The sequence below is a fragment of the Tachypleus tridentatus genome, chromosome 8, assembly GCF_004210375.1.
Source record: "Tachypleus tridentatus isolate NWPU-2018 chromosome 8, ASM421037v1, whole genome shotgun sequence".
Taxonomy (NCBI): Eukaryota; Metazoa; Arthropoda; class Merostomata; order Xiphosura; family Limulidae; genus Tachypleus; species Tachypleus tridentatus.
In genome coordinates this window covers 138098968-138122663 of record NC_134832.1, presented here as the reverse complement: position 1 = coordinate 138122663, position 23696 = coordinate 138098968, and the positions used below count along the sequence as shown (strand labels likewise).

General features: G+C 34.6%; 1 protein-coding gene across 1 annotated transcript in view; it reads left to right on the top strand.

The window, feature by feature from the left end:
* The first annotated feature begins 1606 nt into the window (after positions 1–1606).
* LOC143224028 (cell adhesion molecule Dscam1-like) overlaps positions 1607–23696 on the top strand; it is an 84478-nt gene continuing 62388 nt past the window's right edge. Inside the window, exons 1-2 of the mRNA XM_076452490.1 lie at positions 1607–2223; positions 11819–12145. Of these exons, the coding sequence (XP_076308605.1) occupies positions 2121–2223; positions 11819–12145 (430 nt within the window). The 5' untranslated portion in view covers positions 1607–2120. The remainder of the gene's footprint in view (positions 2224–11818; positions 12146–23696) is intronic.

The following is a 23696-nucleotide window of genomic DNA, read 5'->3' as shown; positions in this document are numbered from 1 at the left end:
ACTGAGATTTCGATACATTTGAGTATAGTAAACTAGTTCAGTTGATATTTAAAGCGATTGTTACAAAACTCTGGTTTTGATCATCCACTGGCTTCCTCTCATGGTTTATTTGTGTTCTGGTCTATACTAAGCACTCTTAACGTTCACTAAGTGAGTTAAACTAAAGGTCTCTGGCTCATAATATCCGAGTGTTTTGTTTTGTTTTACTTTTTTGCAAGCGTTTACGGAATGTCTTTGTTCCTCTGATAACGCTTAGTTATTAGTTCTATAAATCTACTGATTTCTTTGCTTACTTTTGAAAATTAGAATAAAAGCCACACGAGGGATACCCATAAATAATCATTCTTAATGTAGAACTACAGGCAACAGATGAAGTAACCAGTGAGCGGTTTCGAACGCCACCTGTTGGATTTCTTTTATCTAATCGAATATTGGAACTTACGAGGGAGGGGGTATTTGAGACCGTGCTGCGCGAACCATGAATCCTCATATTTATTTTCCGGACAGTAACCCTAAGACTACGTCCCCGTTCACGTAAAAAAATAAATGTTTTTACGAAATTAAAAAAAGAACCAAACTACAAAGTTTACAATTTCAAACTCATCTTGAAACATTATTGTTCTTAACTTGAGTTCTAAACTCTTTTATGTCTTGTTTGTTTTGAATTAATTATACAACGATCATAAGGACTATGAAACAACCAAAGAGTACCAAAGTCTCTACACAGTTGCTGACATGTCCACTTAAGGACTATGAAACAATTAAACAGTACCAAAGTTTATACAAATAAGTTGCTCACATGTCTATCTTAAGCACTAGGAAACAACCAAACAGTACCAAAGTCTCTACACAGCTTGCTGACATGTCCACTTAAGGACTATAAAACAACTAAACAGTATCAAAGTCTCTACACAACTTGCTGACATGTCAACTTAAGGACTATGAAACAATCAAACAGTACCAAAGTTTATACAAATAAGTTGCTCACATGTCTACTTTAGGACTATGAAACAACCAAACAGTACCAAAGTCTCAACAAACTTGCTGACATGTCTACTTAAGGGCTATGAAACAATCAAACATTATCAAAGTTTATACAAACAAGTCGCTGACATGTCTGTCCTTAGGACTACGAAATAAAATAACCAAATATGACTTCCCTTACGTGCTCCGTTAGTTTCTGTTTTCGACTTTGTTGGATGTATGGTTGTTTAGACATTAGTTATGTTCCGTTCTGGTTTTATTGATATTCAAGTTATTCTTGTTGATACTTAGCTACCTGCATGTTTGGCCTTTTACCTATCTTACTCTGTCATGTATTCTATTATATTATATTTTTAAAGATAAGACTCGTTACCCAACTACTTCATTTATAGTTAATATAATCGGGGACGTTCGATAAACTATTCTAAATACTTCTAAAAAATCAGACTTCTACTAATGGCAGTCATATCATCTAACGAAATATGAATATAATATGGGCTTCAACTTAAATGTTGTGCTTTGCGAGCTCGCTAGAGGGCGTTAAACTTCGTTATCGTGTAGAAGGGAACAAAGAAGTTTCCAGCTGAGCACGAGCGTTGTATGATAGTTCTTGATGCGGGCGCACCAGATGTAAGCTGGTAGTAATTTGGCAGTGGAAGTTTTGACAGTATTATCAACTTATTTCCTTGAACTCTATTCGCGTGTCAAGACTGTGTTTTAGATATATTTTGAGATATTTATATCGAAGTTTATTTTGCACGAATATGTTGAAAACTTTATTTTATAAACAATTTAACGAACTGTGAAAAGATAACAGATTGAAATGTGCCAACTCTCGTGAACGTTGTCCCAAATTTCAACTAGATTACTGGAACAATCTTATGATTGTGAAATACAAAAACCTATGAGATCTGGTACCGTGTTGTCACCATGTTTTCAAGATTTTGTTCTCTTTAGGTGAACAAATACGCATATTGTATTATAATAGTATAGTAAAGCGTATTTAACTTAAATTCGAGTATAGATTGTAGTACTTAAAAATACAGCATTATACAAGGCAAAAACGTTACATTACGTTAATTCGTTCTCTGAGTTTATTCTTTTCGGCGAACGAACGGACTTTGTTGCTCGTAACGATGTTTGTAGTGAAGCTACTGAAGAGACGACACGTTTCTAAGAACAGAATCGGTTTATTTTCTGAGAAAACTAATATTATTCTCTTTATATCGACTATCACTGGTGAGTATAAAAATGAGTATACTTTTTAATTACTTTCAATAGTTTTACAAATCGTTTATAAAGAACAGTAATCAAAATCTGGAAGCGAGCAAACAACAAGAGCACAACTTCTAAAATTGCATATTAATTTTATTATAATAGGAATACCAGTATCAGCATTTCCTTTTCCCCTGAGTGACCGCTCATCCTAAATGATACAGAGTCACTACCTAAAAGACGTTTGACAGGGACTTTCGCTTATTTCAGATAAACGCTCTCAAGACAAAATAAACGTACCCCTTACAATCAAATATTTATATTAAACTAGCGCTTGCATAGGGTCTCCTAAAGTGCTCTGTTTCAAGAGTATATAAAACAAATATTAAGAGTAAAATATTTTTTATTTCTTGCTTTTGAAGTTCACAGCTCACGCTGCTTCCTTTAGAGTAAATAATTATTGTGATTCATAGCATTCACACAACTTACTCACGTCAGAACAGTACAAATTGCAACGTTAGGCGTCCCTTATATGACGTTATTTTAGTTTCTGCTGACTGACTGGCAAACAAAACACTACTTTGTAGTGGTGCAAGTGGCTAAAACAGGTAACCCTTCCAGGGGGCCTTCGGCCTCCGTCCGGGAAAATAAAATTTAACATTAAAAAGCGATGCAAAAATTGAAAGCCCATTCATTCATGTATTATATGCCCCCAATTAACAAGATGATGAGAAATAACTTACTAAGTAAAATGTTGTAAGGCGTCCTTGCACGATAACGTAAAATATTAAAAAGCAACAACTAACTACGTACTCTAGTAAGCACTTTTCCAACTAAGCTTACGAAAATCAGATCTCTTTTCATAAATATAATTATAAGGTTAATTTAGCATCTATTTAAGACAATGATTTATCTGAGAAAAAGAAAGGTGTTGAACATCGAATCTTAAACATACTTTGGGTTAGACACCAACAAACGGTTTCGATGCATCATGAGCTAGAAATATTAGTATGGAATGATTGCGACACCTTTAAGAATTTCTATTGTTACAAAACGCATTTTGTTTTAGTTTTTATAACAGAATAAATTTATCTCTAATCTTTTTATCATGAAATAACAACTTCCATATACCTCCCACTAAACTCCACATCTCTGATCCATATGCTTCCCACTTAGCTCCAGATCTCTGATCTATATACTTCCCACTAAACGCTAGGTCTCTGATCTATATACTTCCCACTAAACTCCAGATCTTTGATTTTTAAATTTCTCTACTCTTCATGTGTTATAAATGCTCTACAGGACTCTAAGTATCTTTAATTATTAGAAAAACTGCTTTTTACGTTTCTTAGTTTTTTCATGAAACAGTCAGCATCTAAATATGATCAATATTATAATATAATATTATTTATCAACATCTAAATATGTTCACTACATCAAAATCTCTTCTGTGTTTCTGAGATTTGATATTTTCGAGATTTTTGCGTTGTTGTTCTTCGATGATAAAAATACACCTTCTGGGGCTATTTTTACTTTTGTTGAGGTAAGTCTATGCTCTAAAAATTTGGAGTGTTTAGTCAGTTAGGTATATTTTTTTGTTGTTTAAAAGGAGCCAATCCACCTTCGAAAGGAGCTTAACATTTTGTTAAGAAAGTACGTTTTATAATGTATATTTATCCTTCAACGCCGTGAGCATGACGTATATTCTTAGCTTCTCAACATTATAAACATATCTTTAAAGTATTTTTATATTATAAGAAGCGAAAGAGAAGCCTGATGTTATCCTAATTTAAAAGTAATTAGGGCCTTTAAATATTATGACATGTGAAAATCATGATAGTACCTTAAAGGCATTAAAGGTCCCTTTGTATCAAAATAGCAAGATCTCCTTCAAAGGCCCCTTTTTATACGAAGAAATAACGAATCCTTTTAAAGTATCTTTTTTATTGTCGTTCAAATGAACGAGACCTCTGAAGTACACTAGGTTTATTGACAAGATTAACTAGTTCCATAGAGCCATGAACTTTTTAAATGTTTTTGACTTACTAAACAGTATCAACTTTTTTACACAGTCTGAACTCATTAGTGAGATAAGTACATCTTCTAAAGATTTCTTCCACAACGATAATGCTTGAATATACCTTCTTGGTTAACATATTTATTCTGTTTCCAGGAGATTTTCTGATGAATGACACAGATTAACTAGTCCTTGAAGTTTTCAGTTGAGTAATAACTTTTTAAGCTCACAACTTTCCTATAAGAATATGACGTATCAAAGATAACTGAGCCTAAGATGAGAACACTTTCTATAACCTCGTGTTTATTCCCGACAATTCCACCCTTTTTCCCTCTCGAGTCTCCGAGATTTCTAACTGGATCTACTTTCTATAACTCTAGAACACGTTCGCAAAACGGCTGATTTCCATTTCTTGGCCAACTTGTTTAATGCAAAAAGTTCCAGCTCAATAACCGTTGGATTGTCATGATTGTTGGCTCCTTCAAACTCTCCTACTTTACTAATATCGTCGAAATAAATTATTTCCCAATTTTCGACCCTATATCTCTTAGTTTTATGCATGTTATGTATTGTAATTGCTTGATAGAAGCCCTCCTTTCTTATTATACATCACCATGGACACCCACGTGCAAAGTAATCATTATGTGACCAATAATTTAAAATGAACAGACTTGCCAGGAGTTTTGAATTTCCCAAATTCTTAAAGAAATACTTCGGTGTTTAAAACCAACTTAAAACAAGTGTAATTTTGTTTTATATCACGATTTTCGTCTCAAGGTTATAGAAATAATTATTTGGTCGTAACATCCCTGATTTTGAACTGAAAGATTAGAGTGAAAACAAATAGTCAGCAGTGCCCATCCCTAATTCTTGGGCTACACTTGTGTGAAGAAATAGCGGATCTGAATATCGTTCCCTTAGCGCATCCATAGCACAGGATCGCGAGGGTGTTTCTGCCACAACGGGTGTACGTTAACTACTTAGCCTCTCTTAGCCTGATAATTATAATACTGCTTAAGTTTATCGCAGTCCGAATATGTGGTAACTACTAAACCTTTTCAGCCTAAAGATTATAGCACTACTTAAGAGTATCACCGTGCGAGTGTACGTTAACTACTAAGCCTGTCTTAGCCTAACGATTACAACACTAATTAAGACGGTCCTCATAGAGAAGCAACTTCGCATGATCCTCATTATTTTGTCCTGAATATAACTATTTAACCGTTTACGGAAAGCCTAACTTTATCCAGTGATGAGCCTACTAGATTCTAGACACCATGGTCCATCACTTGGGTCTCGTGACCCCAAAAAAAGGAAAAGAAAGAAATCGTCTTCCGCATTCTGGGGCGTTAGTGTTTTATGAGCGTGATGGTCAAATCCCAATATTCGGTCAGACATGAGTGGCCCAAAAGTTGGTAGCTGGTGTCATACACTTGTTGTATTCCTTCTAGCCTATAACTTAAAAGTAAAAAATAGCTAAGTGAAGGTAGGCTTCGTGTAGCTTAGCGCAAATAACCAAAATAACTCTTCTCGTAAGTAATTAACTTTGTACCATCTAGGCTTATACAATTCTTTTTTTCTCTCGCATTTTTGTATAAATTGCAACCTGTGTTACGTCAAGCAGCGAACTGATACGTATGTCTTACACATTCGTATTAGATCTCGTAGAGCTCTGATTACACTGCACAACAAAGGTTTTGTTTCTTGAACACTGTTAGGTATTCTTTATAGATTTTTGGCTGCTGATCACGAAAATCACATCCAAATTTGCCCACCACTTACCGTTTCATCGAAATCTTTGGTTTCACCAGGACTTTGCTACAATAGAAAAACGATATCAGGGCAACTGGAATCCGTCAATACTTGCTGGCTACTGTTGGACACTGCAACGTGATGCACCGGACATTGAATACAAACGAAAATCAGGAGCAAAACACTTTTAATTATGTTGAACTTAATAGGGTATTAGAAACATAAACGCAATTAAATACGTTATTGCCGGTAAACAGTTAACTGTCTATTTCTCAGAGTTCCTACGTGATGAAGCAAAACCAAAACTATATTTGTGCATACCCACCAGGTACCTGTCACAATCAGCAAAAACTTTTCAAAAACATTGTTGTGCAGTGTTACCTTCTTTACCCCGGCAACCAATGAAGGAAATTTCTATATAGACCTTTCTGGAGTAATATCTACTGGTGTCATTATTAGATGGCATAGATTATATGCTCTATCCCCCTCTTCTCCCCCCCCCTGGAACTTATGTCTCCGCTTGGTCCAGTTAATTCTTTTTCTATTTGCTTAAGAATGACCTGACTGTAGTCAGTGTTTAAAACCATTTGAAAAAAAAAAATTCTAGTATACACGTATTGGGAGGGGGGTATTATGTCAAAATAATATCATTAAACCAAATAGGTGTTGGCGGAGGGTTTTGAAACGTTACAAACATTTTTCTTTTCTATTATACCGTCATTTTCCTTAACAGTATGTAATTTAAATACTGAGCACAGTGTTAAGGAGACTTCTGTGAATGTATCAGTAAGCTTACGGACTTACAACAGTAATTCGAGGTTCGATTTCCCGTTGAGGATAGAGAACCATATAGCCCATTTTGAAACAGCAACAGCGGCTGTAACTCGGTACTTTATAACTAAGTTAATTAAAAGAAACGCTCTAAATCAAGGATGTATTTATGACCACCCATGGGCCCGGCATGGTTAGTTGATCAAGGTGCTCGAATCGTAATCCGAGGTTCACTGGTTCGAATTCCCGTCACACTAAACATACTACTTGCTCCTTCGGCCTTGGAGGCGTTATAATGTGATGGTGAATCTCATTGTTTGGTGTTTAAAGAGTAGCCCAAGAGTTGCTGATGGGTAGTTATGACTAGCTGCCTTCCCTCTAGTCTTACACTGTTAAATTAGGGACGGCTACTATAGATAGCCCTCGTGTAGCTTTGCACGAAATTCAGAAACAATTCCTCCAAACAACAATGATCAGTAACTTATATGGTTAGTTTAAAAAATAATCTATATTTCATTTCAATGCTAAAGGTTCGTTTCTTCTTTTATATTCACACAATAGTTCATTTGTTGTCTAATTTTGATGTTTATCTATGCATATGAAACCGATAAAGGATGACGTAACACAGCTATAAATAACACCGTAAAAACTTATAAATTTTGTTAACCAAGTTTCCTTGTTTAAAACTTCTGAGCGATAGATAAACTCTTCACTCTAATAATAAAACAATTTAATTAGTTAAAGAATATATATATAGATGTATGTATATCGTGTTCTGAATTTATTATAGTCATCTGAACTGAGAGCTTTCTTTGGGTTACGCTGCTATTTAGTATCGCATAGATTCAGGTAATTATCACACGGAGAATAGTTTAGAACTCGAGTCTGTAACCAGACCCATGCAGTAATAACTAACCCTTATCTCCAGAATCTAACCAATGTAATCTGACTCCACCCGCCGTTCTCTCTTCTTTACTTTCGATGTTAAATGGAGTAATGAACGTCCGCGCTAGTTAACTAGAGAAGTTAGAAATTCGAATTTATGCATATATACATAAGACGTAGTTGATTGAACAGCAAACAGTTCTAGTTGGTCGTACTTCTCGTATTAATGTCGTAGCCAGAGAAAAAGATATAACGTAAACTACGACCGCGTTATCTGCAGCCAATCGGGCCACTTGTTCAGAAATCTCAGAACGACACCACATAAGAAAGCACTGTTAAATGAGAGAAGAAACAAAATCACTTTATACAGGTAAGAAATTGTTTTATCGTATTCAAATCTTCATCGTTAATTCGTATTTGCGAGCCACTAAAAAAACACGTTTCGAAATAATTAGCCGATAATGCAGTATTGTTATTATTCAAAATAAAATTCTAACGTAGAACTCTTCTTAAAGGCGCTCCCCCAGTGACGTAGCCGTATGTCTTCGGACTCACACCGCTAGAAACCGGGTTTCGAAACCGTGGTAGGCAGAGCACAGATAGCAGACTGTGTAGCTCTGTGTTTAATTCAGAACAAAGAAACGTCTCGAAAGTACTTTCTGCTAGGCAGTAGTTTAAATTTGTAAATCCTGGAGAAGCATATGGTAAATCATAACCCAAATTTGGACAATGTTTTAATAACAAAAGTTTGGTTATTTTGTAAAATGTTTGTCCAGGGTGTGTGTTATAACAAAAAGAGAGTCAGCAATAGGTTTATTAGCTGATGTAAAGTTACATGTAAATTGAGTTCACGATCTGTTGCAGCGTAAACACGTTCCGCCGCTTGGGTCTGTTCTGTGGGTGTGTTGTAAGAGTGACTGTCAAACCCCACTTTTTAGTCGAGGTAGCCCTAGAATTGTCGGTTTGTGTTGTTAAAGATTTTCTTTCATCTAGTCAGTTCAAAATTATGGTGTAACGTCGTGAAAATGTTTGAAAGACACGAGTTCAGAAGAGGACGTTTTCGTTGTCATTTCTAGTGTGTTAGGCCTGGCATGGCCTAGCGCGTAAGGTGTGCGACTCGTAATCCGAGGGTCGCGGGTTCGCGCCCGCGTCGCGCCAAACATGCTCGCCCTCCCAGCCGTGGGTGCGTTATAATGTGACGCTCAATCCCACTATTCGTTGGTAAAAGAGTAGCCCAAGAGTTGGCGGTGGGTGGTGATGACTAGCTGCCTTCCCTCTAGTCTTACACTGCTAAATTAGGGACGGCTAGCACAGATAGCCCTCGAGTAGCTTTGTGCGAAATTCTAAAAAACAAAACAAACTTCTAGTGTGTTAATTTTACAGTTTAACTGTGCTAAATTGTGTACTGGAAAAAGTGTGCTAACGTTTCCTGTTTTCTAGCTCCTTCATAGTCACCTAGGAAACAATACTTTTAAAGAAACGTGATAAACACGTCCACATGATAATGTTGTATGTTATTGGTTTGAGCATGCGTATACCGCGTTTTTGCCCCAAAGGTTTATGTGCGTGCACGTTGTAATAACAAGCACGAGACGACTTTAAACTCAAGGGAACTAACAAGATAAGCATCGTAGGACAAAAAGTAGATACGTTTAAATTAGAAATTTCTTGTTTGCTAAGCCTTTCATAAACCCATTCACTACAGTTATTAAAAAGGTTCAAAGCCGTGTTTTGTTGTCCGTATTCTTATATTTAGTTTGAAGCTCATTTATAATAAGTTTAAAACTTTACTGCCATACTCTTAAAAAAACTGGCATTTTTTGTTATTCTTAAGAAGTTCTGAATCCAAATAAAAACGGTATAAAATCTTATCCTTATTTCTTTGTAACTCGCTTCCATAATTCTTTCACAAAGTATTCATTACTTTTTCTAACCCCAAACTTATCTATAAAGTTCAGCACGGCGCTGTGTAGGTGTTTCGTCAGCTTTTGCCTGATAATTTCCTTGCGCGAAAAACAGGACGTGTTTTTAATTCGTGAACTCTGATGAGTACCAGCTACATCAAAATAGAAACATCGTGCTTGTTTCTGTGAAAATCACGTGTAACGAAGGAAAGTTTGGAAAAAAAAAACAACAACAACCGACGTTTTAGACTTCAGAGTGATTAATTTTTCATCTTCCTTTTTATGTGAAAGAATTTTCTGGTTAATCTTATAAATAAGGTAACACTGCATACAATCCAATCACCTAAGTGGGGAAACAAAATAGAGAGAAAGAGAAAGAAAAAAACGCGGTTATCAACAGTGTGGGGTTAGCCGCACTCTTCTGACAACAGAATTAGTTTTTGTTCCTTGGGTACCATACATTACTTGTAAGAGTAACGGTCTAAAATTGACATTTTTATTAGAGTAAGGCCGCTGAAATGGAATATTAAATTTGAGCTAACGTAGAACGAGGAAATTAATTGTTAAGTGACACGTTACATTTGTATTACAAATAATTTCCGAGTAAACAGAAACACGTGCCATGCGATGTTAGCGACAAACAGACTTGAAGAAAGCTGAGATACTCGGAAAATAAATTAAAGATAATATATTACACTTTTTCTCTGCAACTAAGAATTACAGACAGTTTTTATTTTAATCACAACATCATGTGATAAGAAAATAAAGTTAGCATCTTAAATATCGTGCAACAAATGGAGCGAATAGAACCATTCTATGACTGTACAGTAAACTAAATGTTCCACCCTAAAGACTAAGTAATAACGTAAGTGGAGACACAATTGGAAATATTGTGCTACAAAAGTAGGCAGGAAGAACATTTTTCCCTCATTATCACGTAATTAAACAAAAAAGTGAACATTTATAAAGTATTTAATATTACATGTATCAACAGTTCACGTTCATTTTGTGTCATAAAATAGATAAATAATACAACTTTTGGTTGTTGTACACAAAACCTAATACTTTAGGAAAAACAGAATACTATAAAATAAATATTTCATTGTAGCTTAATGCTGTGCTTTAACAAGTAATCATTAAAATAATTCGTGACGACGAGAAACCCACTCGAAGTCGAGATGTATCTCAGGACGGCTTGTATAGATATTAACACTTTTACCAAAATAAAGCTGAGAACAACGTTTCGACCTTCTTAGTTTAGCTTCGGGTTAACAAAGAGAGAGTTTGCCACTGAGCGCTACTGGACACGTGTCTTAGGGACGAGAGTGTAAACGGGTACGGGGTTGTAGGGGGCGTTGCAATTAGATGTTAGGTTATTAATTAGTAAAGATGTTCCTTTACATTGGTTTAATTTTATACCTTTACTAATTAATAACCTAACAACTAACCGCAACGCCCCTAAAATCCCGTACCCGTTTATATTCTCATCCTTAAGACATGTCTCCAGTAACGGTCAGTTGTAAACTCTCTAGTTGTTAACCTGAAGATGACCTAGGAAGGTCAAAACGTTGTTTTATGCTTTATTAGTAAAAGTGTTAATACCCATACTAGCCGTTCTGAGATACATAATCACAAGAATAGCTTGCGGTAACAAGATGGAAATAACCAGTTGTTACCATAACAGAAAAAAGGCATTTTAAAGTTAACTTCGTGTAAGGAATAAAACAGTTCACTCCTATGGTATTTGTTATTTAAGCAAATACCTTATAAAAACCATGAAAGTACCCTTAAACACCAAGTCTTATAGGAATCATCATAGTACCCTTAAACACCATATTTTATAAGAATCATGATTGCACCTTTAAACACAATGTTTTATATAAAGGTGACGTCGTAAAAGAAGTGTAATAACACCTTTAAAAATCAGGTTATGTAGAAATTATAGAAGCGCCTCCAAAGTTCATGTTTAACTTATAAAAGGAATGTGTAAAACGTAAGATGTACCACCCATAAAGTCGTGGGGTCAAAAGAACAAAAAAATCAACATGTTCAGTGAATAAAAGTGAAAATATGTAGAAAAACCAATAACTGGTGACGTCACAAAACACGTGCAATTTTTGATAATCGTTTATAAGCTTTCACAAACAGAGACATTTTTACTTCCCATTTTCAGACTCTTTTCATACATACGATAATGAAGCCAGGACTTATAAATTTTTCATTTTTTTTAAATGTTTAATTTTTGCTGTTTATGTAAACAAGTACTTTTAATGGTCGATTTGTTTTCCAGAGCTTTGTGTTGCCTCATCCCTAGACCGTTTCGGACCACGATTTGTCCACGAACCGCCATCACTTGTTGAATTCGACAATAATACCGACACTATGGTTCATTGTTCAGCACGAGGCAGTCCGATTCCTCGTATTACGTGGACGCATAAGGACGGAAGTGACATAGGAGATGTACCTGGGCTACGTCATGTCCGGTCAGACGGGTCACTTTTCTTTCCGTCCTTTCGGAGCGACAATTATAGGCCCGATATACATGATGCTACTTACATTTGTGTTGCTTCAAACGTCGTGGGAACACTTGGTAGCAGAGATGTGCGTATAAAAGGAGGTAGGTTACTTGTGTGCCCCTTCCCCTGGTGGGAAGGCGGAAAGCTTACGGATTTACGTTAAAATTAGGGTTTAAATTCCATTCGGTGAGCACAGCAGATAGCCCAATGTGACTTTACTGTAAAAACAACAACGAAAACATAGGTTACTTGTATTCAATAGCCGAGTTAATCATTGACATACTGTACTTTCAGTGAATGTATTAATAATCAAATTTAAATTTACAGAATAAATGCACGTGAACATCTAGATGCTCTAACCAACTACTGGGTCATGTTAAGAATAGGTCGGGCTTTCCTTCAGTGTATTAAAACATATTTAACATGTCCGCGATAGTTGTACTTGAAACTGTCCCGAAACAACTGCAAAAGTCAGTCTTGTTGAATTTCGTATTTTCTTGTTTAAAACACGTTTGAAAAGTTAGTATTGATCCGTGATGACGAGAAAACCCACTTGTGGAGAAAATTATACATGCGAACTTGATGATGACCGAAGAAGGTCGAAATGTTGTTCGCTCCTCTACATTGTGTTTTCGCTACTCACACCATTCGTTTTAACATGTGTAAAGTCAGCTGAGTTTTGTATTTTTATGTTTAGAATACTTTTAAGAGATCTGAAAAAGTCAGTATTGTTGAATTTCGTATTTTCTTGTTGTAAAATAAATATGAAAAATCAACATCGTCGAGTTTCGTACTTTCGTGTCCAAAACAGTTTTTAAAAGTTTACCTTAAGTTGTGGTGTTTAATTTTTAATTTTTTTTTTATGTTTAAAGACTTTCTGGAACAGCTGCAATGGTTTGTATTTCAAAACACAAAGTAAGCGTTAAAACCGTTATGAATAAAAACCAAATATGCAGTTATTCAAATGTGGTACAAAATGATGACGACATATTTACCTTTCTCTGTCGCCAATTGTTTACCTTTTCCTTTGTTATTTGCTTACACTGTAGTCCGTTATTGATTCTGTACTAATGTCTGTATTGTTGAACTTCGTGTTGTCGTTTGTTTGTTTGTTTGTTTGGAATTTCGCACAAAGCTACTCGAGGGCTATCTGTGCTAGCCGTCCCTAATTTAGCAGTGTAAGACTAGAGGGAAGGCAGCTAGTCATCACCACCCACCGCCAACTCTTGGGCTACTCTTTTACCAACGAAAAGTGGGATTGACCGTCACATTATACGCCCCCACGGCTGGGAAGGCGAGCATGTTTAGCGCGACGCGGGCGCGAACCCGCGACCCTCGGATTACGAGTCGCACGCCTTACGCGCTTGGCCTTGTCGAGTTTATATAATAGTTTTGGTAAAACTTCCAAAATTTTAATAACTGGGTCTCAAATTGTTGTAAGATTATACCAATAGTAATGTATCTCAAACGTTTCTTTACTAGCACAACACCAGCTTCAGGTGAGAAAGGTGTTTAGTGATCCAACTGCTTTTTATTTGTTGTCTCATAATGTGGGAAATAAATCACATCTTTTCCTAGTTTTTCATCAGTTTCAGGAAAATAAGAAGTGGAAATGCTTGTACACTGGATAATCATACGTGTAAAGTGGGCCGCTTTTGTAATATTACACTGTAATATCTATATTACATTAAATTAGAGTCGATGAATGCCGTCGTATCTTGTGTCTTTATAAATATAAATGTGACAAGTGGGTTAAGGAGTTCGACTCGTAACCCGAGGTCGCGGTTCGAATCCCCTCGCACCAAACATGCTCACCCTTTCAGCCGTGGGTGCGTTATAATGTGACAGTCAACCCCACTATTCGATTGTAAAGAGTAACCCAAGAGTTGGCGGTGGGTGGTGATGACTAGCTGCCTTCCCTCTAGTCTTACACTGCTAAATTAGGGACGGCTAGCACAGATAGCCCTCAAGTAGCTTTGCGCGAAATAAACAAACAAACAACTTTTCGTTTTTTTATCATCAATGTTTATTTTTTATATAATCCCTGTTGTTAATGTGGTCACAACTGATAATGGGTGGTTTTATCCATTCTATATCAAACTGTTTACTTCTTGTTTTTCACGAGAAATTTCTTATTTTGTTGGCTATTACAAGTTTGGTTTCTCGATATTGATTTAGCGTAAGACTTAATTATCTCTTAGTAGTATTAAACATTCGTCTTCTTCTCATGTGTTTCGATATCTGTCTACTGTTTCTTGTGTTTCATGAGAACATGCAGGAACAAGTGATGTGTCCACCTACTTCATCATTCACGTGGTTATGAAATCTCTCTTATGTACAACAGAAGTATTTACTTCATAGAATGCAGTTTTCTACAGTGTTGTGTGTATATCTTCTTATTTCAGTCTTCCAATATACAGCTGGGAAATAATTGAAATAAGTGATGTGAGCAATTACATGCCCTTTTATGTCAAAACATGCTGGATTTTAATCAGGAATTTAACACTTTTTTTTCTGATAAGCCGAGTGAAACGTATGTCCGTTCTTGTGGTTTATCGCCATCTTATGGTTTCTCTAACGTTACATTTAGGATTTCATACACATGAAATTCACTACAACCAACATTTCATTAAGTTTGATCTGATACTTTACATGGAATATTTTAATCAGTTTGATCTGATACTTCACGTATAACATTTCAATAAGTTTGATCTGGTACTTCACTTGGAAAATTTTAATCAGTTTGACCTGAAACTTCACTTGTAACATTTCAATAAGTTTGATCTGATACTTCACTTGGAATATTTTAATCAGTTTGATCTGATACTTGAAACTTGGAACATTTTAATCACTTTGATCTGATACTTCACATTTATAACATTTCAATAAGTTTGATATGGTACTTCACTTGGAACATTTTAATCAGTTTGATCTGATACTTCACTTGGAACATTTTAATAAGTTTGACCTGATACTTCACTTGTAACATTTCAATAAGTTTGATCTGGTACTTCACTTGGAACATTTTAATCAGTTTGATCTGATACTTCACGTATAACATTTCAATAAGTTTGATCTGGTACTTCACTTGGAACATCTTAATCAGTTTCACCTGAAACTTCACTTGGAACATTTTAATCAGTTTGATCTGATTCTTCACGTATAACATTTCAATAAGTTTGATCTGGTACTTCACTTGGAACATCTTAATCAGTTTGACCTGAAACTTCACTTGTAACATTTCAATAAGTTTGATCTGATACTCCACAGTTTGACCTGAAACTTCACTTTGATCTGAAGATTTTCAATCAGTTTGATCTGATACTTCACGTATAACATTTCAATAAGTTTGATCTGGTACTTCACTTGGAACATCTTAATCAGTTTCACCTGAAACTTCACTTGGAACATTTTAATCACTTTGATCTGATTCTTCACGTATAACATTTCAATAAGTTTGATCTGGTACTTCACTTGGAAAATTTTAATCAGTTTGATGTGATTCTTCACGTATAACATTTCAATAAGTTTGATCTGGTACTTCACTTGGAACATTTTAATCAGTTTGATCTGATACTTCACGTATAACATTTCAGTAAGTTTGATCTGATACTTCACGTATAACATTTCAATAAGTTTGATCTGGTACTTCACCACGAACATTTTAATCAGTTTGATCTGATACTTCACGTATAACATTTCAATAAGTTTGAACTGATACTTCACTTGGAACATTTTAATCAGTTTGATCTGATCACACGAACTTCACGTATAACATTTCAATAAGTTTGATCTGGTACTTCACTTGGAACATTTTAATCAGTTTGATCTGGTACTTCACTTGGAACATTTTAACTTCACTTGGAACATTTCAATAAGTTTGATCTGGTACTTCACTTGGAACATTTTAATCAGTTTTGATCTGATATCTTCACTTGGAACATTTCAATAAGTTTGATCTGGTACTTCACTTGGAACATTTTAATCAGTTTGACCTGAAACTTCACTTGGTACTTCACTTGGAACATCTTAATCAGTTTGACCTGAAACTTCACACATTTCAATAAGTTTGATCTGATACTTTAACATTTTAATCAGTTTGATCTGATACTTCACTTGGAACATTTCAATTTAAGTTTGATACTTCACTTCAGTTTGATCTGATACTTCACTTGTAACATTTTAATCCGTTTGATCTGATACTTCACTTGGAACATTTCAATAAACATCACTTGGAACATTTAATCAGTTTTGAAACTTCACTGTACTTCACTTGGAACATTTTAATCAGTTTGATCTGATACTTCACTTGGAACATTTTAACTTGGAACATTTTAATCAGTTTGATCTGATACTTCACTTGGAACATTTTCCGTTTGATCTGATACTTCACTTGGAACATTTCAATAAGTTTGATCTGGTACTTCACTTGGAACATCTTAATCAGTTTGACCTGAATCTTCACTTGTAACATTTCAATAAGTTTGATCTGATACTCCACTTGGAACATTTTAATCAGTTCGATCTGATACTTCACGTATAACATTTCAATAAGTTTGATCTTATAATTCACTTGCATCATCTTCATCAGCCTGGTCTGTTATTTTACTGGTAACATCTTATGTAACACTTATTACTTCTTATAAGAGCTTTTGACACATGTTAACTGCAGAATTCCATTCTTTTGATAAAATATGCTGATGAAAGTCGTTAAAAGCTTCGTTGTTCGGGTTCAGTATTAATGTTCGTAATTTAACACAGTATTTAAAGGTCGATTTTATTTACCTTTTTAAAGTTTTCGAAGTGCTTATTTGTAGTACTAGAGATGTACAAACTGATGACTTCTACAAATTACATAAAGTACGAGTGTTGAGTGTTTGTACTTCAATTAACATTCTTGTTTTGTACGTTTTGAAGTTACGTAATCGGTTTTTATAATAACACCTTCACTTTTTTTATTCGAAATAGTAACGTGCTTAGTTTTAATACTTAGTTTTACATAAAATCCTCGGGTAACAGTGTGAAAACTAACAGTTCTCTTGAGGAAGAAACATTGTGCATAAGTTCAGGCAATTATTCGACAAGTTTGGGTTTAAGTTAAGTTAATTCGAACTAATCTTTTACTCAAAACCCTATTAACAAAAGGCGAAGTCCCATTAAGTGAATAAGATAAAAAGGGCTAGCTTCTAGTCTAACGTGTATTTTGTATGAAAGAATAAAACTGGGAAAACGTTGAGAAGTTTAAGAAAAACGTAAATAAAATGTCTAATCAGGTAACAAGAGAAAAATCTATTAATTCTTCGCATTCTTCGAAGTACCAAAAATAAATGGAAGTCACTAAATCACGAGTTCTGTATGAGAACAAAATAAACACCAGGACTTATATGCAAGCACTGTTTCAAAGGTTATAAATAAAATAGGTTAAGTGGAAGTCACTAAATCACGAGTCCTGCTATATGAGAACAAAATGAACACCAGGACTTATATGCAAGCACTGTTTCAAAGGTTAGAAATAAAATAGGTCAAGTGGAAGTCACTAAATCACGAGTCCTGCTATATGAGAACAAAATGAACACCAGGACTTATATGCAAGCACTGTTTCAAACGTTACAAATAAAATAGGTTAAGTGGAAGTCACTAAATCACGAGTCCTGCTATATGAGAACAAAATTAACACCAGGACTTATATGCAGGCGCTGTTCCAAAGGTTAGAAATAAAATAGGTTAAGTGGAAGTCACTAAATCACGAGTCCTGCTATATGAGAACAAAATGAACACCAGGACTTATATGCAAGCGCTGTTTCAAAGGTTAGAAATAAAATAAGTTAAATGGATGTCATGACATACATTTACTCTGGTGCGATTGAAATATCAGGTTTATCAATAGTGTTTGTAGTCTGTCCACATATAATACAGTTTGATCGTTTAACATTTCGGTGTCTTGAATTTTCAAACATCCTTGAAGTGTTGTCTATGTTAATATTAATTATTGACTTCGAGTTTATTTTAAAATAACTTAATATTCAAAGGAAAACGTATGTATCTTATTTTCACTGTTTCTTTTCTTTTCAACTTCACTGTAAAAAAATTCAGTTGAACTTACGCAGCACGTAGAGCGTTTTGCCATATTTTAAACATAGCTCCGGTTTAAATTCAGGGAAGGTACAAGTTTTTCTTTGCATTTTTCTTGTTCATTTATAACTCTGTACGAAAATCACGTACATGGAGAATATCATTTCCCATTGGAATAAAAAATTTCCAAATTCTTTTCAGAGCTGTCAAAGAAAAAAATCTCTTCGTCCTTGAACTTAAATCGGAACTGAAAATTTTAAAGAATCTGTGGAAAAAAATCTTCGTCTATATGTTTTCGACATTTTACGCGAATTACAGCTGAGAAACGTAAATGAAAAGAAAATATAAAGAGTCTTTAAATATAAATTTGTTTTGGATTTATTTTGTTTTAATTTTTAAGTTATATCAAGATAATATTATGAAAATTTCTAAAAGTTGCATGATTAAAGTTTATTACCTATCTATTGGTACTATTGTTTAGAGTATTCAGGTACTAATGTCTGGGATGCATCGTTAAAATATTCTGCGAGTTTCTTTCAACAATGCTTTTGTAGTGCGTAAGTTTTACGTTCAATATCTTTCGTATTATTTCCTAAGTATCTTATTTCTCTTTTGTATCACATAAAATATAATTAAATCAGAATTTCTGTGAATGTCATTGAGGCTGGATGTAAATTTTTTAACTGTCGGGAGTATTTGTGAATTTTTGGTTTTTTTACTCACATCATAACGTAACATAAAATATACCGTATTTGGAAGGTCATGCATTGTTTTTAGTGTATTGGGCCAGTATAAAATAATATTATTTTACATTCTTATTAATAATATCGCGATATTATTTCATAGCCTAAGGATCCTGCTAATGGCTTAAATGCTATACAACTGTAAAACATTCATGAAGAGGTATACTATCTTTTTTATTATCCTGTACCATCCTTTGAGCTACACGAATCCACTATTAACTTTGGTAGTCTGAAATAGCTCACACTTCAGTTACAACGTTTCTCTCAGACACTTCAGTTACAACGTTTCTCTCAGACAACCAAGGGAATAACGTAAATATGTTTGAACGATAAGTAAAACTGGTTTAATACGTCGAACAAAACTAGTCTCGGAACAACTCGATGAAAGCAAACAAAGTTATTTTGATAAAAGTTTGACAGTCTAACATGCTATAAAACTTTATTTACTAAAACTAATCTGCAATAGCAGTTTTCATGTCAAATTTTGGTCAGAAACTATTTATTTAGTTTTACTAATGGCCCTGTAGGGCCAGGTGGGTCAAGGCGTGCGACTCGTATTTTGAGGGTCGCGGGTTCGAATCCCCGTCGCACCAAACATGCTCTCCCTTTCAGCCGTGGGGGAGTTATAATGTGACGGTCAATCCCATTATTCGTTGGTAAAAAGAGTAGCCCAAGAGTTGATGCTGAGTGATACTGACTGACTAGCTGCCTACCCTCTAGTCTTACACTGCTAAATTAGGAACGGCTAGTGCAAATAACCCTCGTGTAGCTTTGCGCGAAAATTCAAAAATAAATAAATTGTTTTACTAAATTTCGTCTATTTCTCTGTCTATTGAATATTTACAAATCAAACTGATTTGATTAATTACAAATATTCAGTTGTTTTTTTACATTTTACCTGTTAAGTGAGGGTTCACACGTACTCTCGTAACAGAACAAATGTTTTTGTATAATATTTTAGTTATTTTTGTACTCATTTCTCACTGCCTTCTAGATGTATCGTAACAAAAGTACAATTCCCCTGAACCCCCTTTAAGTCAGATACACAAACGGAGAAAAAAACGAAAATTTATGAGGTAATAAAAATTCAGCATGAGAAACCAAACTACGTAGAAGCTATCTTGTATATCTTCTGAAGAAAAGATAGTTCTTTTAAAATAAAGGTAAATATAAAGGAACATTTCCACGTAATGATGTTTCTTTTAATGTTGTTATAATAGTTGATCAAACAAGAGCCTTAACAAGTGTTGTGGTCTCTAATCCAGTTGTTAGAGTTGTTTAATACATTATGTTAACATTATTTCCTCAGTTCATGTCACCACAATCTATTGTGTTACATCTAGCGATCAGGTATTTTGATAGTAGTCTTGCATTGTGATTTCAATTAGAAAAGACTCCGTTGTAGAGATATTATGTATAAATTTCATCAGTATCAGTTCTCACTTCAGACTTTTCATATTCCACATATTGTACGAGGACGTCGATTTTTTAGCACTCTTATCTCAACAGTCTTATCTCACCGCAATCCACAGGAACTGCAATCGGTGACATAACCAATACGTTTTCGTGTGGAATAAAAACCTGTTTCATTCTCCACCTGCTTCACGTATGCGATGTATGAACGAGAGGAATAACTTAAAGTCTAATCTTGATGAACTTATATCCTGCTGGCCTCGTGACCAGGCAGACGTCCATCTTGCTAATGTCACTACTGTTGCCAGTGAATACCACTGAAAGTTATGTTTATGGATTAGAACCTGTTACAAGACATTGTATTTTGCTTACCACGAATAAGTCTCTTTCGGGATAGTCTTGGTGTCCCAAACTGATCCATATTTCTTTCCTTTACAATGCTATTAAATGCATTCAGAAATTCTAAGTTCCCGATTTGAAGTGATATCTACGATCGCGGTGTGTGGGTATTTTGCGTAGAAAATGGTTTTTACATACCCTCCCCAAATACCCTCCTCTAATACATTCTGTAATTATCATGATACGTACTGATTAGGTTTATTAAAAATAATTTAGGTATAACGAACTTAACCCTCTGTATCTTTAGATTAGCTTTCATCAAATTCCTTTTAATATTTCCTTAATATTTCTTCGAGTAAAGTTAAAAATCGTTTCAATAAAAGTTAAAAGTTTATCTGTTCATAAAATTATGAAAATAATTTTATTTTTCTGTTTATGTACACCTTGGAACTATTTTCTTTCTTCCAAGTATTGGATTTCGATACTAGCGGTAGACAGAGCCCAGATAACCTATTGTGTAGCTTAAAAACACACAAATAAAGCTTCTAGCATATTTTCCAACTGTTTTCTAAAATTTGAATTTTCGAATCTTAAATTGTTTTTGTTGTGTTTAACATATTTTCTACATCGTCTGATTGTTAGAGCAAAGATACGCATGGGGTTGGCTACGCTCTGATCGAAGGAGGAAAACATATTAGTTAAGCTATGTCCTTAATTAATATATGGTTTCAAGAACCTTCAATCTATGTGGTGTATTTAGAGCACTGCTTTGATTTTTTTTTTGTAATTTTGTTTATCTGAATTTTCAAGTTAGTTTTGTTGCTGTTTATTTCCTGAACTGTGTTCCTGTTTAATATTTGAAACTTTGATCTGTTTTCTTGTGTTCCGATGTTTAAAATATTTCTGTCTCAATATTCCTTTATCCGTACAACCATTACCTGCAGTTTATTTCTACATAAGTGTATGTACCCTTCTCGTTTTGTATATTTGGAAGCGGATCCAGTCTATATTTTAAAAACCCATTTATTCATTAGAACTCTATGTATTAAAATAGCTCTAAGTTTTATAAAAGCTTAGAGTTTCAAGCTGTAACTCTCGAACAGTATCAGTCTCTTCGTTTTCATTTACATGTGAGCTCTGGAATAATTGATGAGGTCCATACGGACCTAATCCGTTTTCAAACACATTTTTAAAACTATTTAACCACCAAGTTGCTTATGGATTTGTAACACTTTCGGTTAGAGAATTTCTAATAACACCTGAACCACGAGAAAACCGTGACAGAAATACTGTCATTATTACTATTAATCCAGCACTTTCTGCTAAAGTGTCCTGTTTATTTTAGATACAAAATCAGTTAAGTTCCTATCGTGAATGTTGTGAGAGACAAATACGTAAAAAGACTCAATGAGACGCAATATTTGGACTCTACCTGTGGTGATTGGTGTACAAGTGATGTCGTTAAAGTGTAAGTGAATTGAGTTCTCTGTCCTTCAATATACGTATTAATCAAAATAATCGCTTTATTTTATATTTCTTAGTTATTCCTTTTGTAGATTTTCGCAAATATAAGAAACGAGCAAATAAACTTTTTCCTTCTTCATATCTTTGCATTTCTCCAACTTATTCATTCACCAAGTTTAACTGGTTTGTTTTGAATTTCGCGCAAAGCTACATGAAGACCATCTGCAAAAGGCGTCCCTAATTTAGCAGTGTAAGACTGGAGGGAAGGCAGCTAGTCATCACCATCCATCGCCAATTCTTGGGCTGCTATTTTACCAACGAATAGCGGGATTGGTCGCATATTATAACGCTCCCACGGCTGAAATAGCGAGCATGTTTGGGTTGACGGTGATTAGAGCCGTGACCTTCGGGTTATGAGTCGAGTACCTGAACAACCTGGCAATGCCGGACATCACAAGTTTAAGTGTCTTAACATAACACTATTCATCTTCTGACCGTCTGAATATAAAGAAATTATCGTTTTCTAACATAATACGTATTTCATCATTCCAACACTTTGTCTAGTCCGAAGATGGAGCATCTTATGTTGATAGTTGTTCAGTCGTGACGTGTAGCTATGAACAAAATCTAAATGTTTCTGTAACTAATCAAAATGGATTAGGGTAACGATTTGCTATAATTGTGGTACCAAGTTTTACTTATTGTTCAGAATAGAAAAACAAGAACATTCAATAAAACGTAGAAGGTTTTCTTAGTACTGCACAAAGTTTAACTGTTTGTTTGTAACATCATTCTTAGAGTAAATCTGAGGGGTAACAACCAATATAATGAGATTCATGAAGCTAAGGGTTCTCAATGCTAATTAGAACCTCATTATTAGAGTAACTCTAAGGGGTAACAAACTAATATAATGAGATTCATGAAGGTAAGGGTTCTCAAAGCTAATTAGAACCTCATTATTATAGTAACTCTAAGGGGTAACAAACTAATGTAATGAGTTTCATGAAGGTAAGAGTTCTCAATGTTAATTAGAACCTTATTATTAGAGTATATCTAAGTGACAACAAACTAATGTAATGAGTTTCATGAAGGTAAGAGTTCTCAATGTTAATTAGAACCTTATTATTAGAGTATATCTAAGGGGTAACAAACTAACATGATGAGTTTTATGAAGGTAAGTGTTCTTAATGTTCAACGTCACTCTTGATTTGATTCTGATGTTTCTAACTCATCTTGCACACGTCAATGTTTCATGTGTAAAACGTAACTATATTTTTACCTATATACCTTTTCTATTACAGGTAAATGACGTACTTGGCCAGACTCTCGGGTCTAGAATTATTTCATTGATGATTAAAGTTTTCCTCTATCACACTCGACACGATCTTTGTATAGGAAACACTTCCAGTGCTTTTCGTCCACTCTATGTTACAGTCGGTCAGATTGTCACATGTATAGAGGTTTCCATTTGAGACCAAGGTTTTTAATGTTCTATGTAACACTTGAACAAAATATATTGTATAGAACTATGTAACACTTAAGGAAATTCTCATATCTAGAACGTTTCCAATTTTCCAGTGTTATATGCAATACATGGCCAGATTCACATAACTAGCTCTCT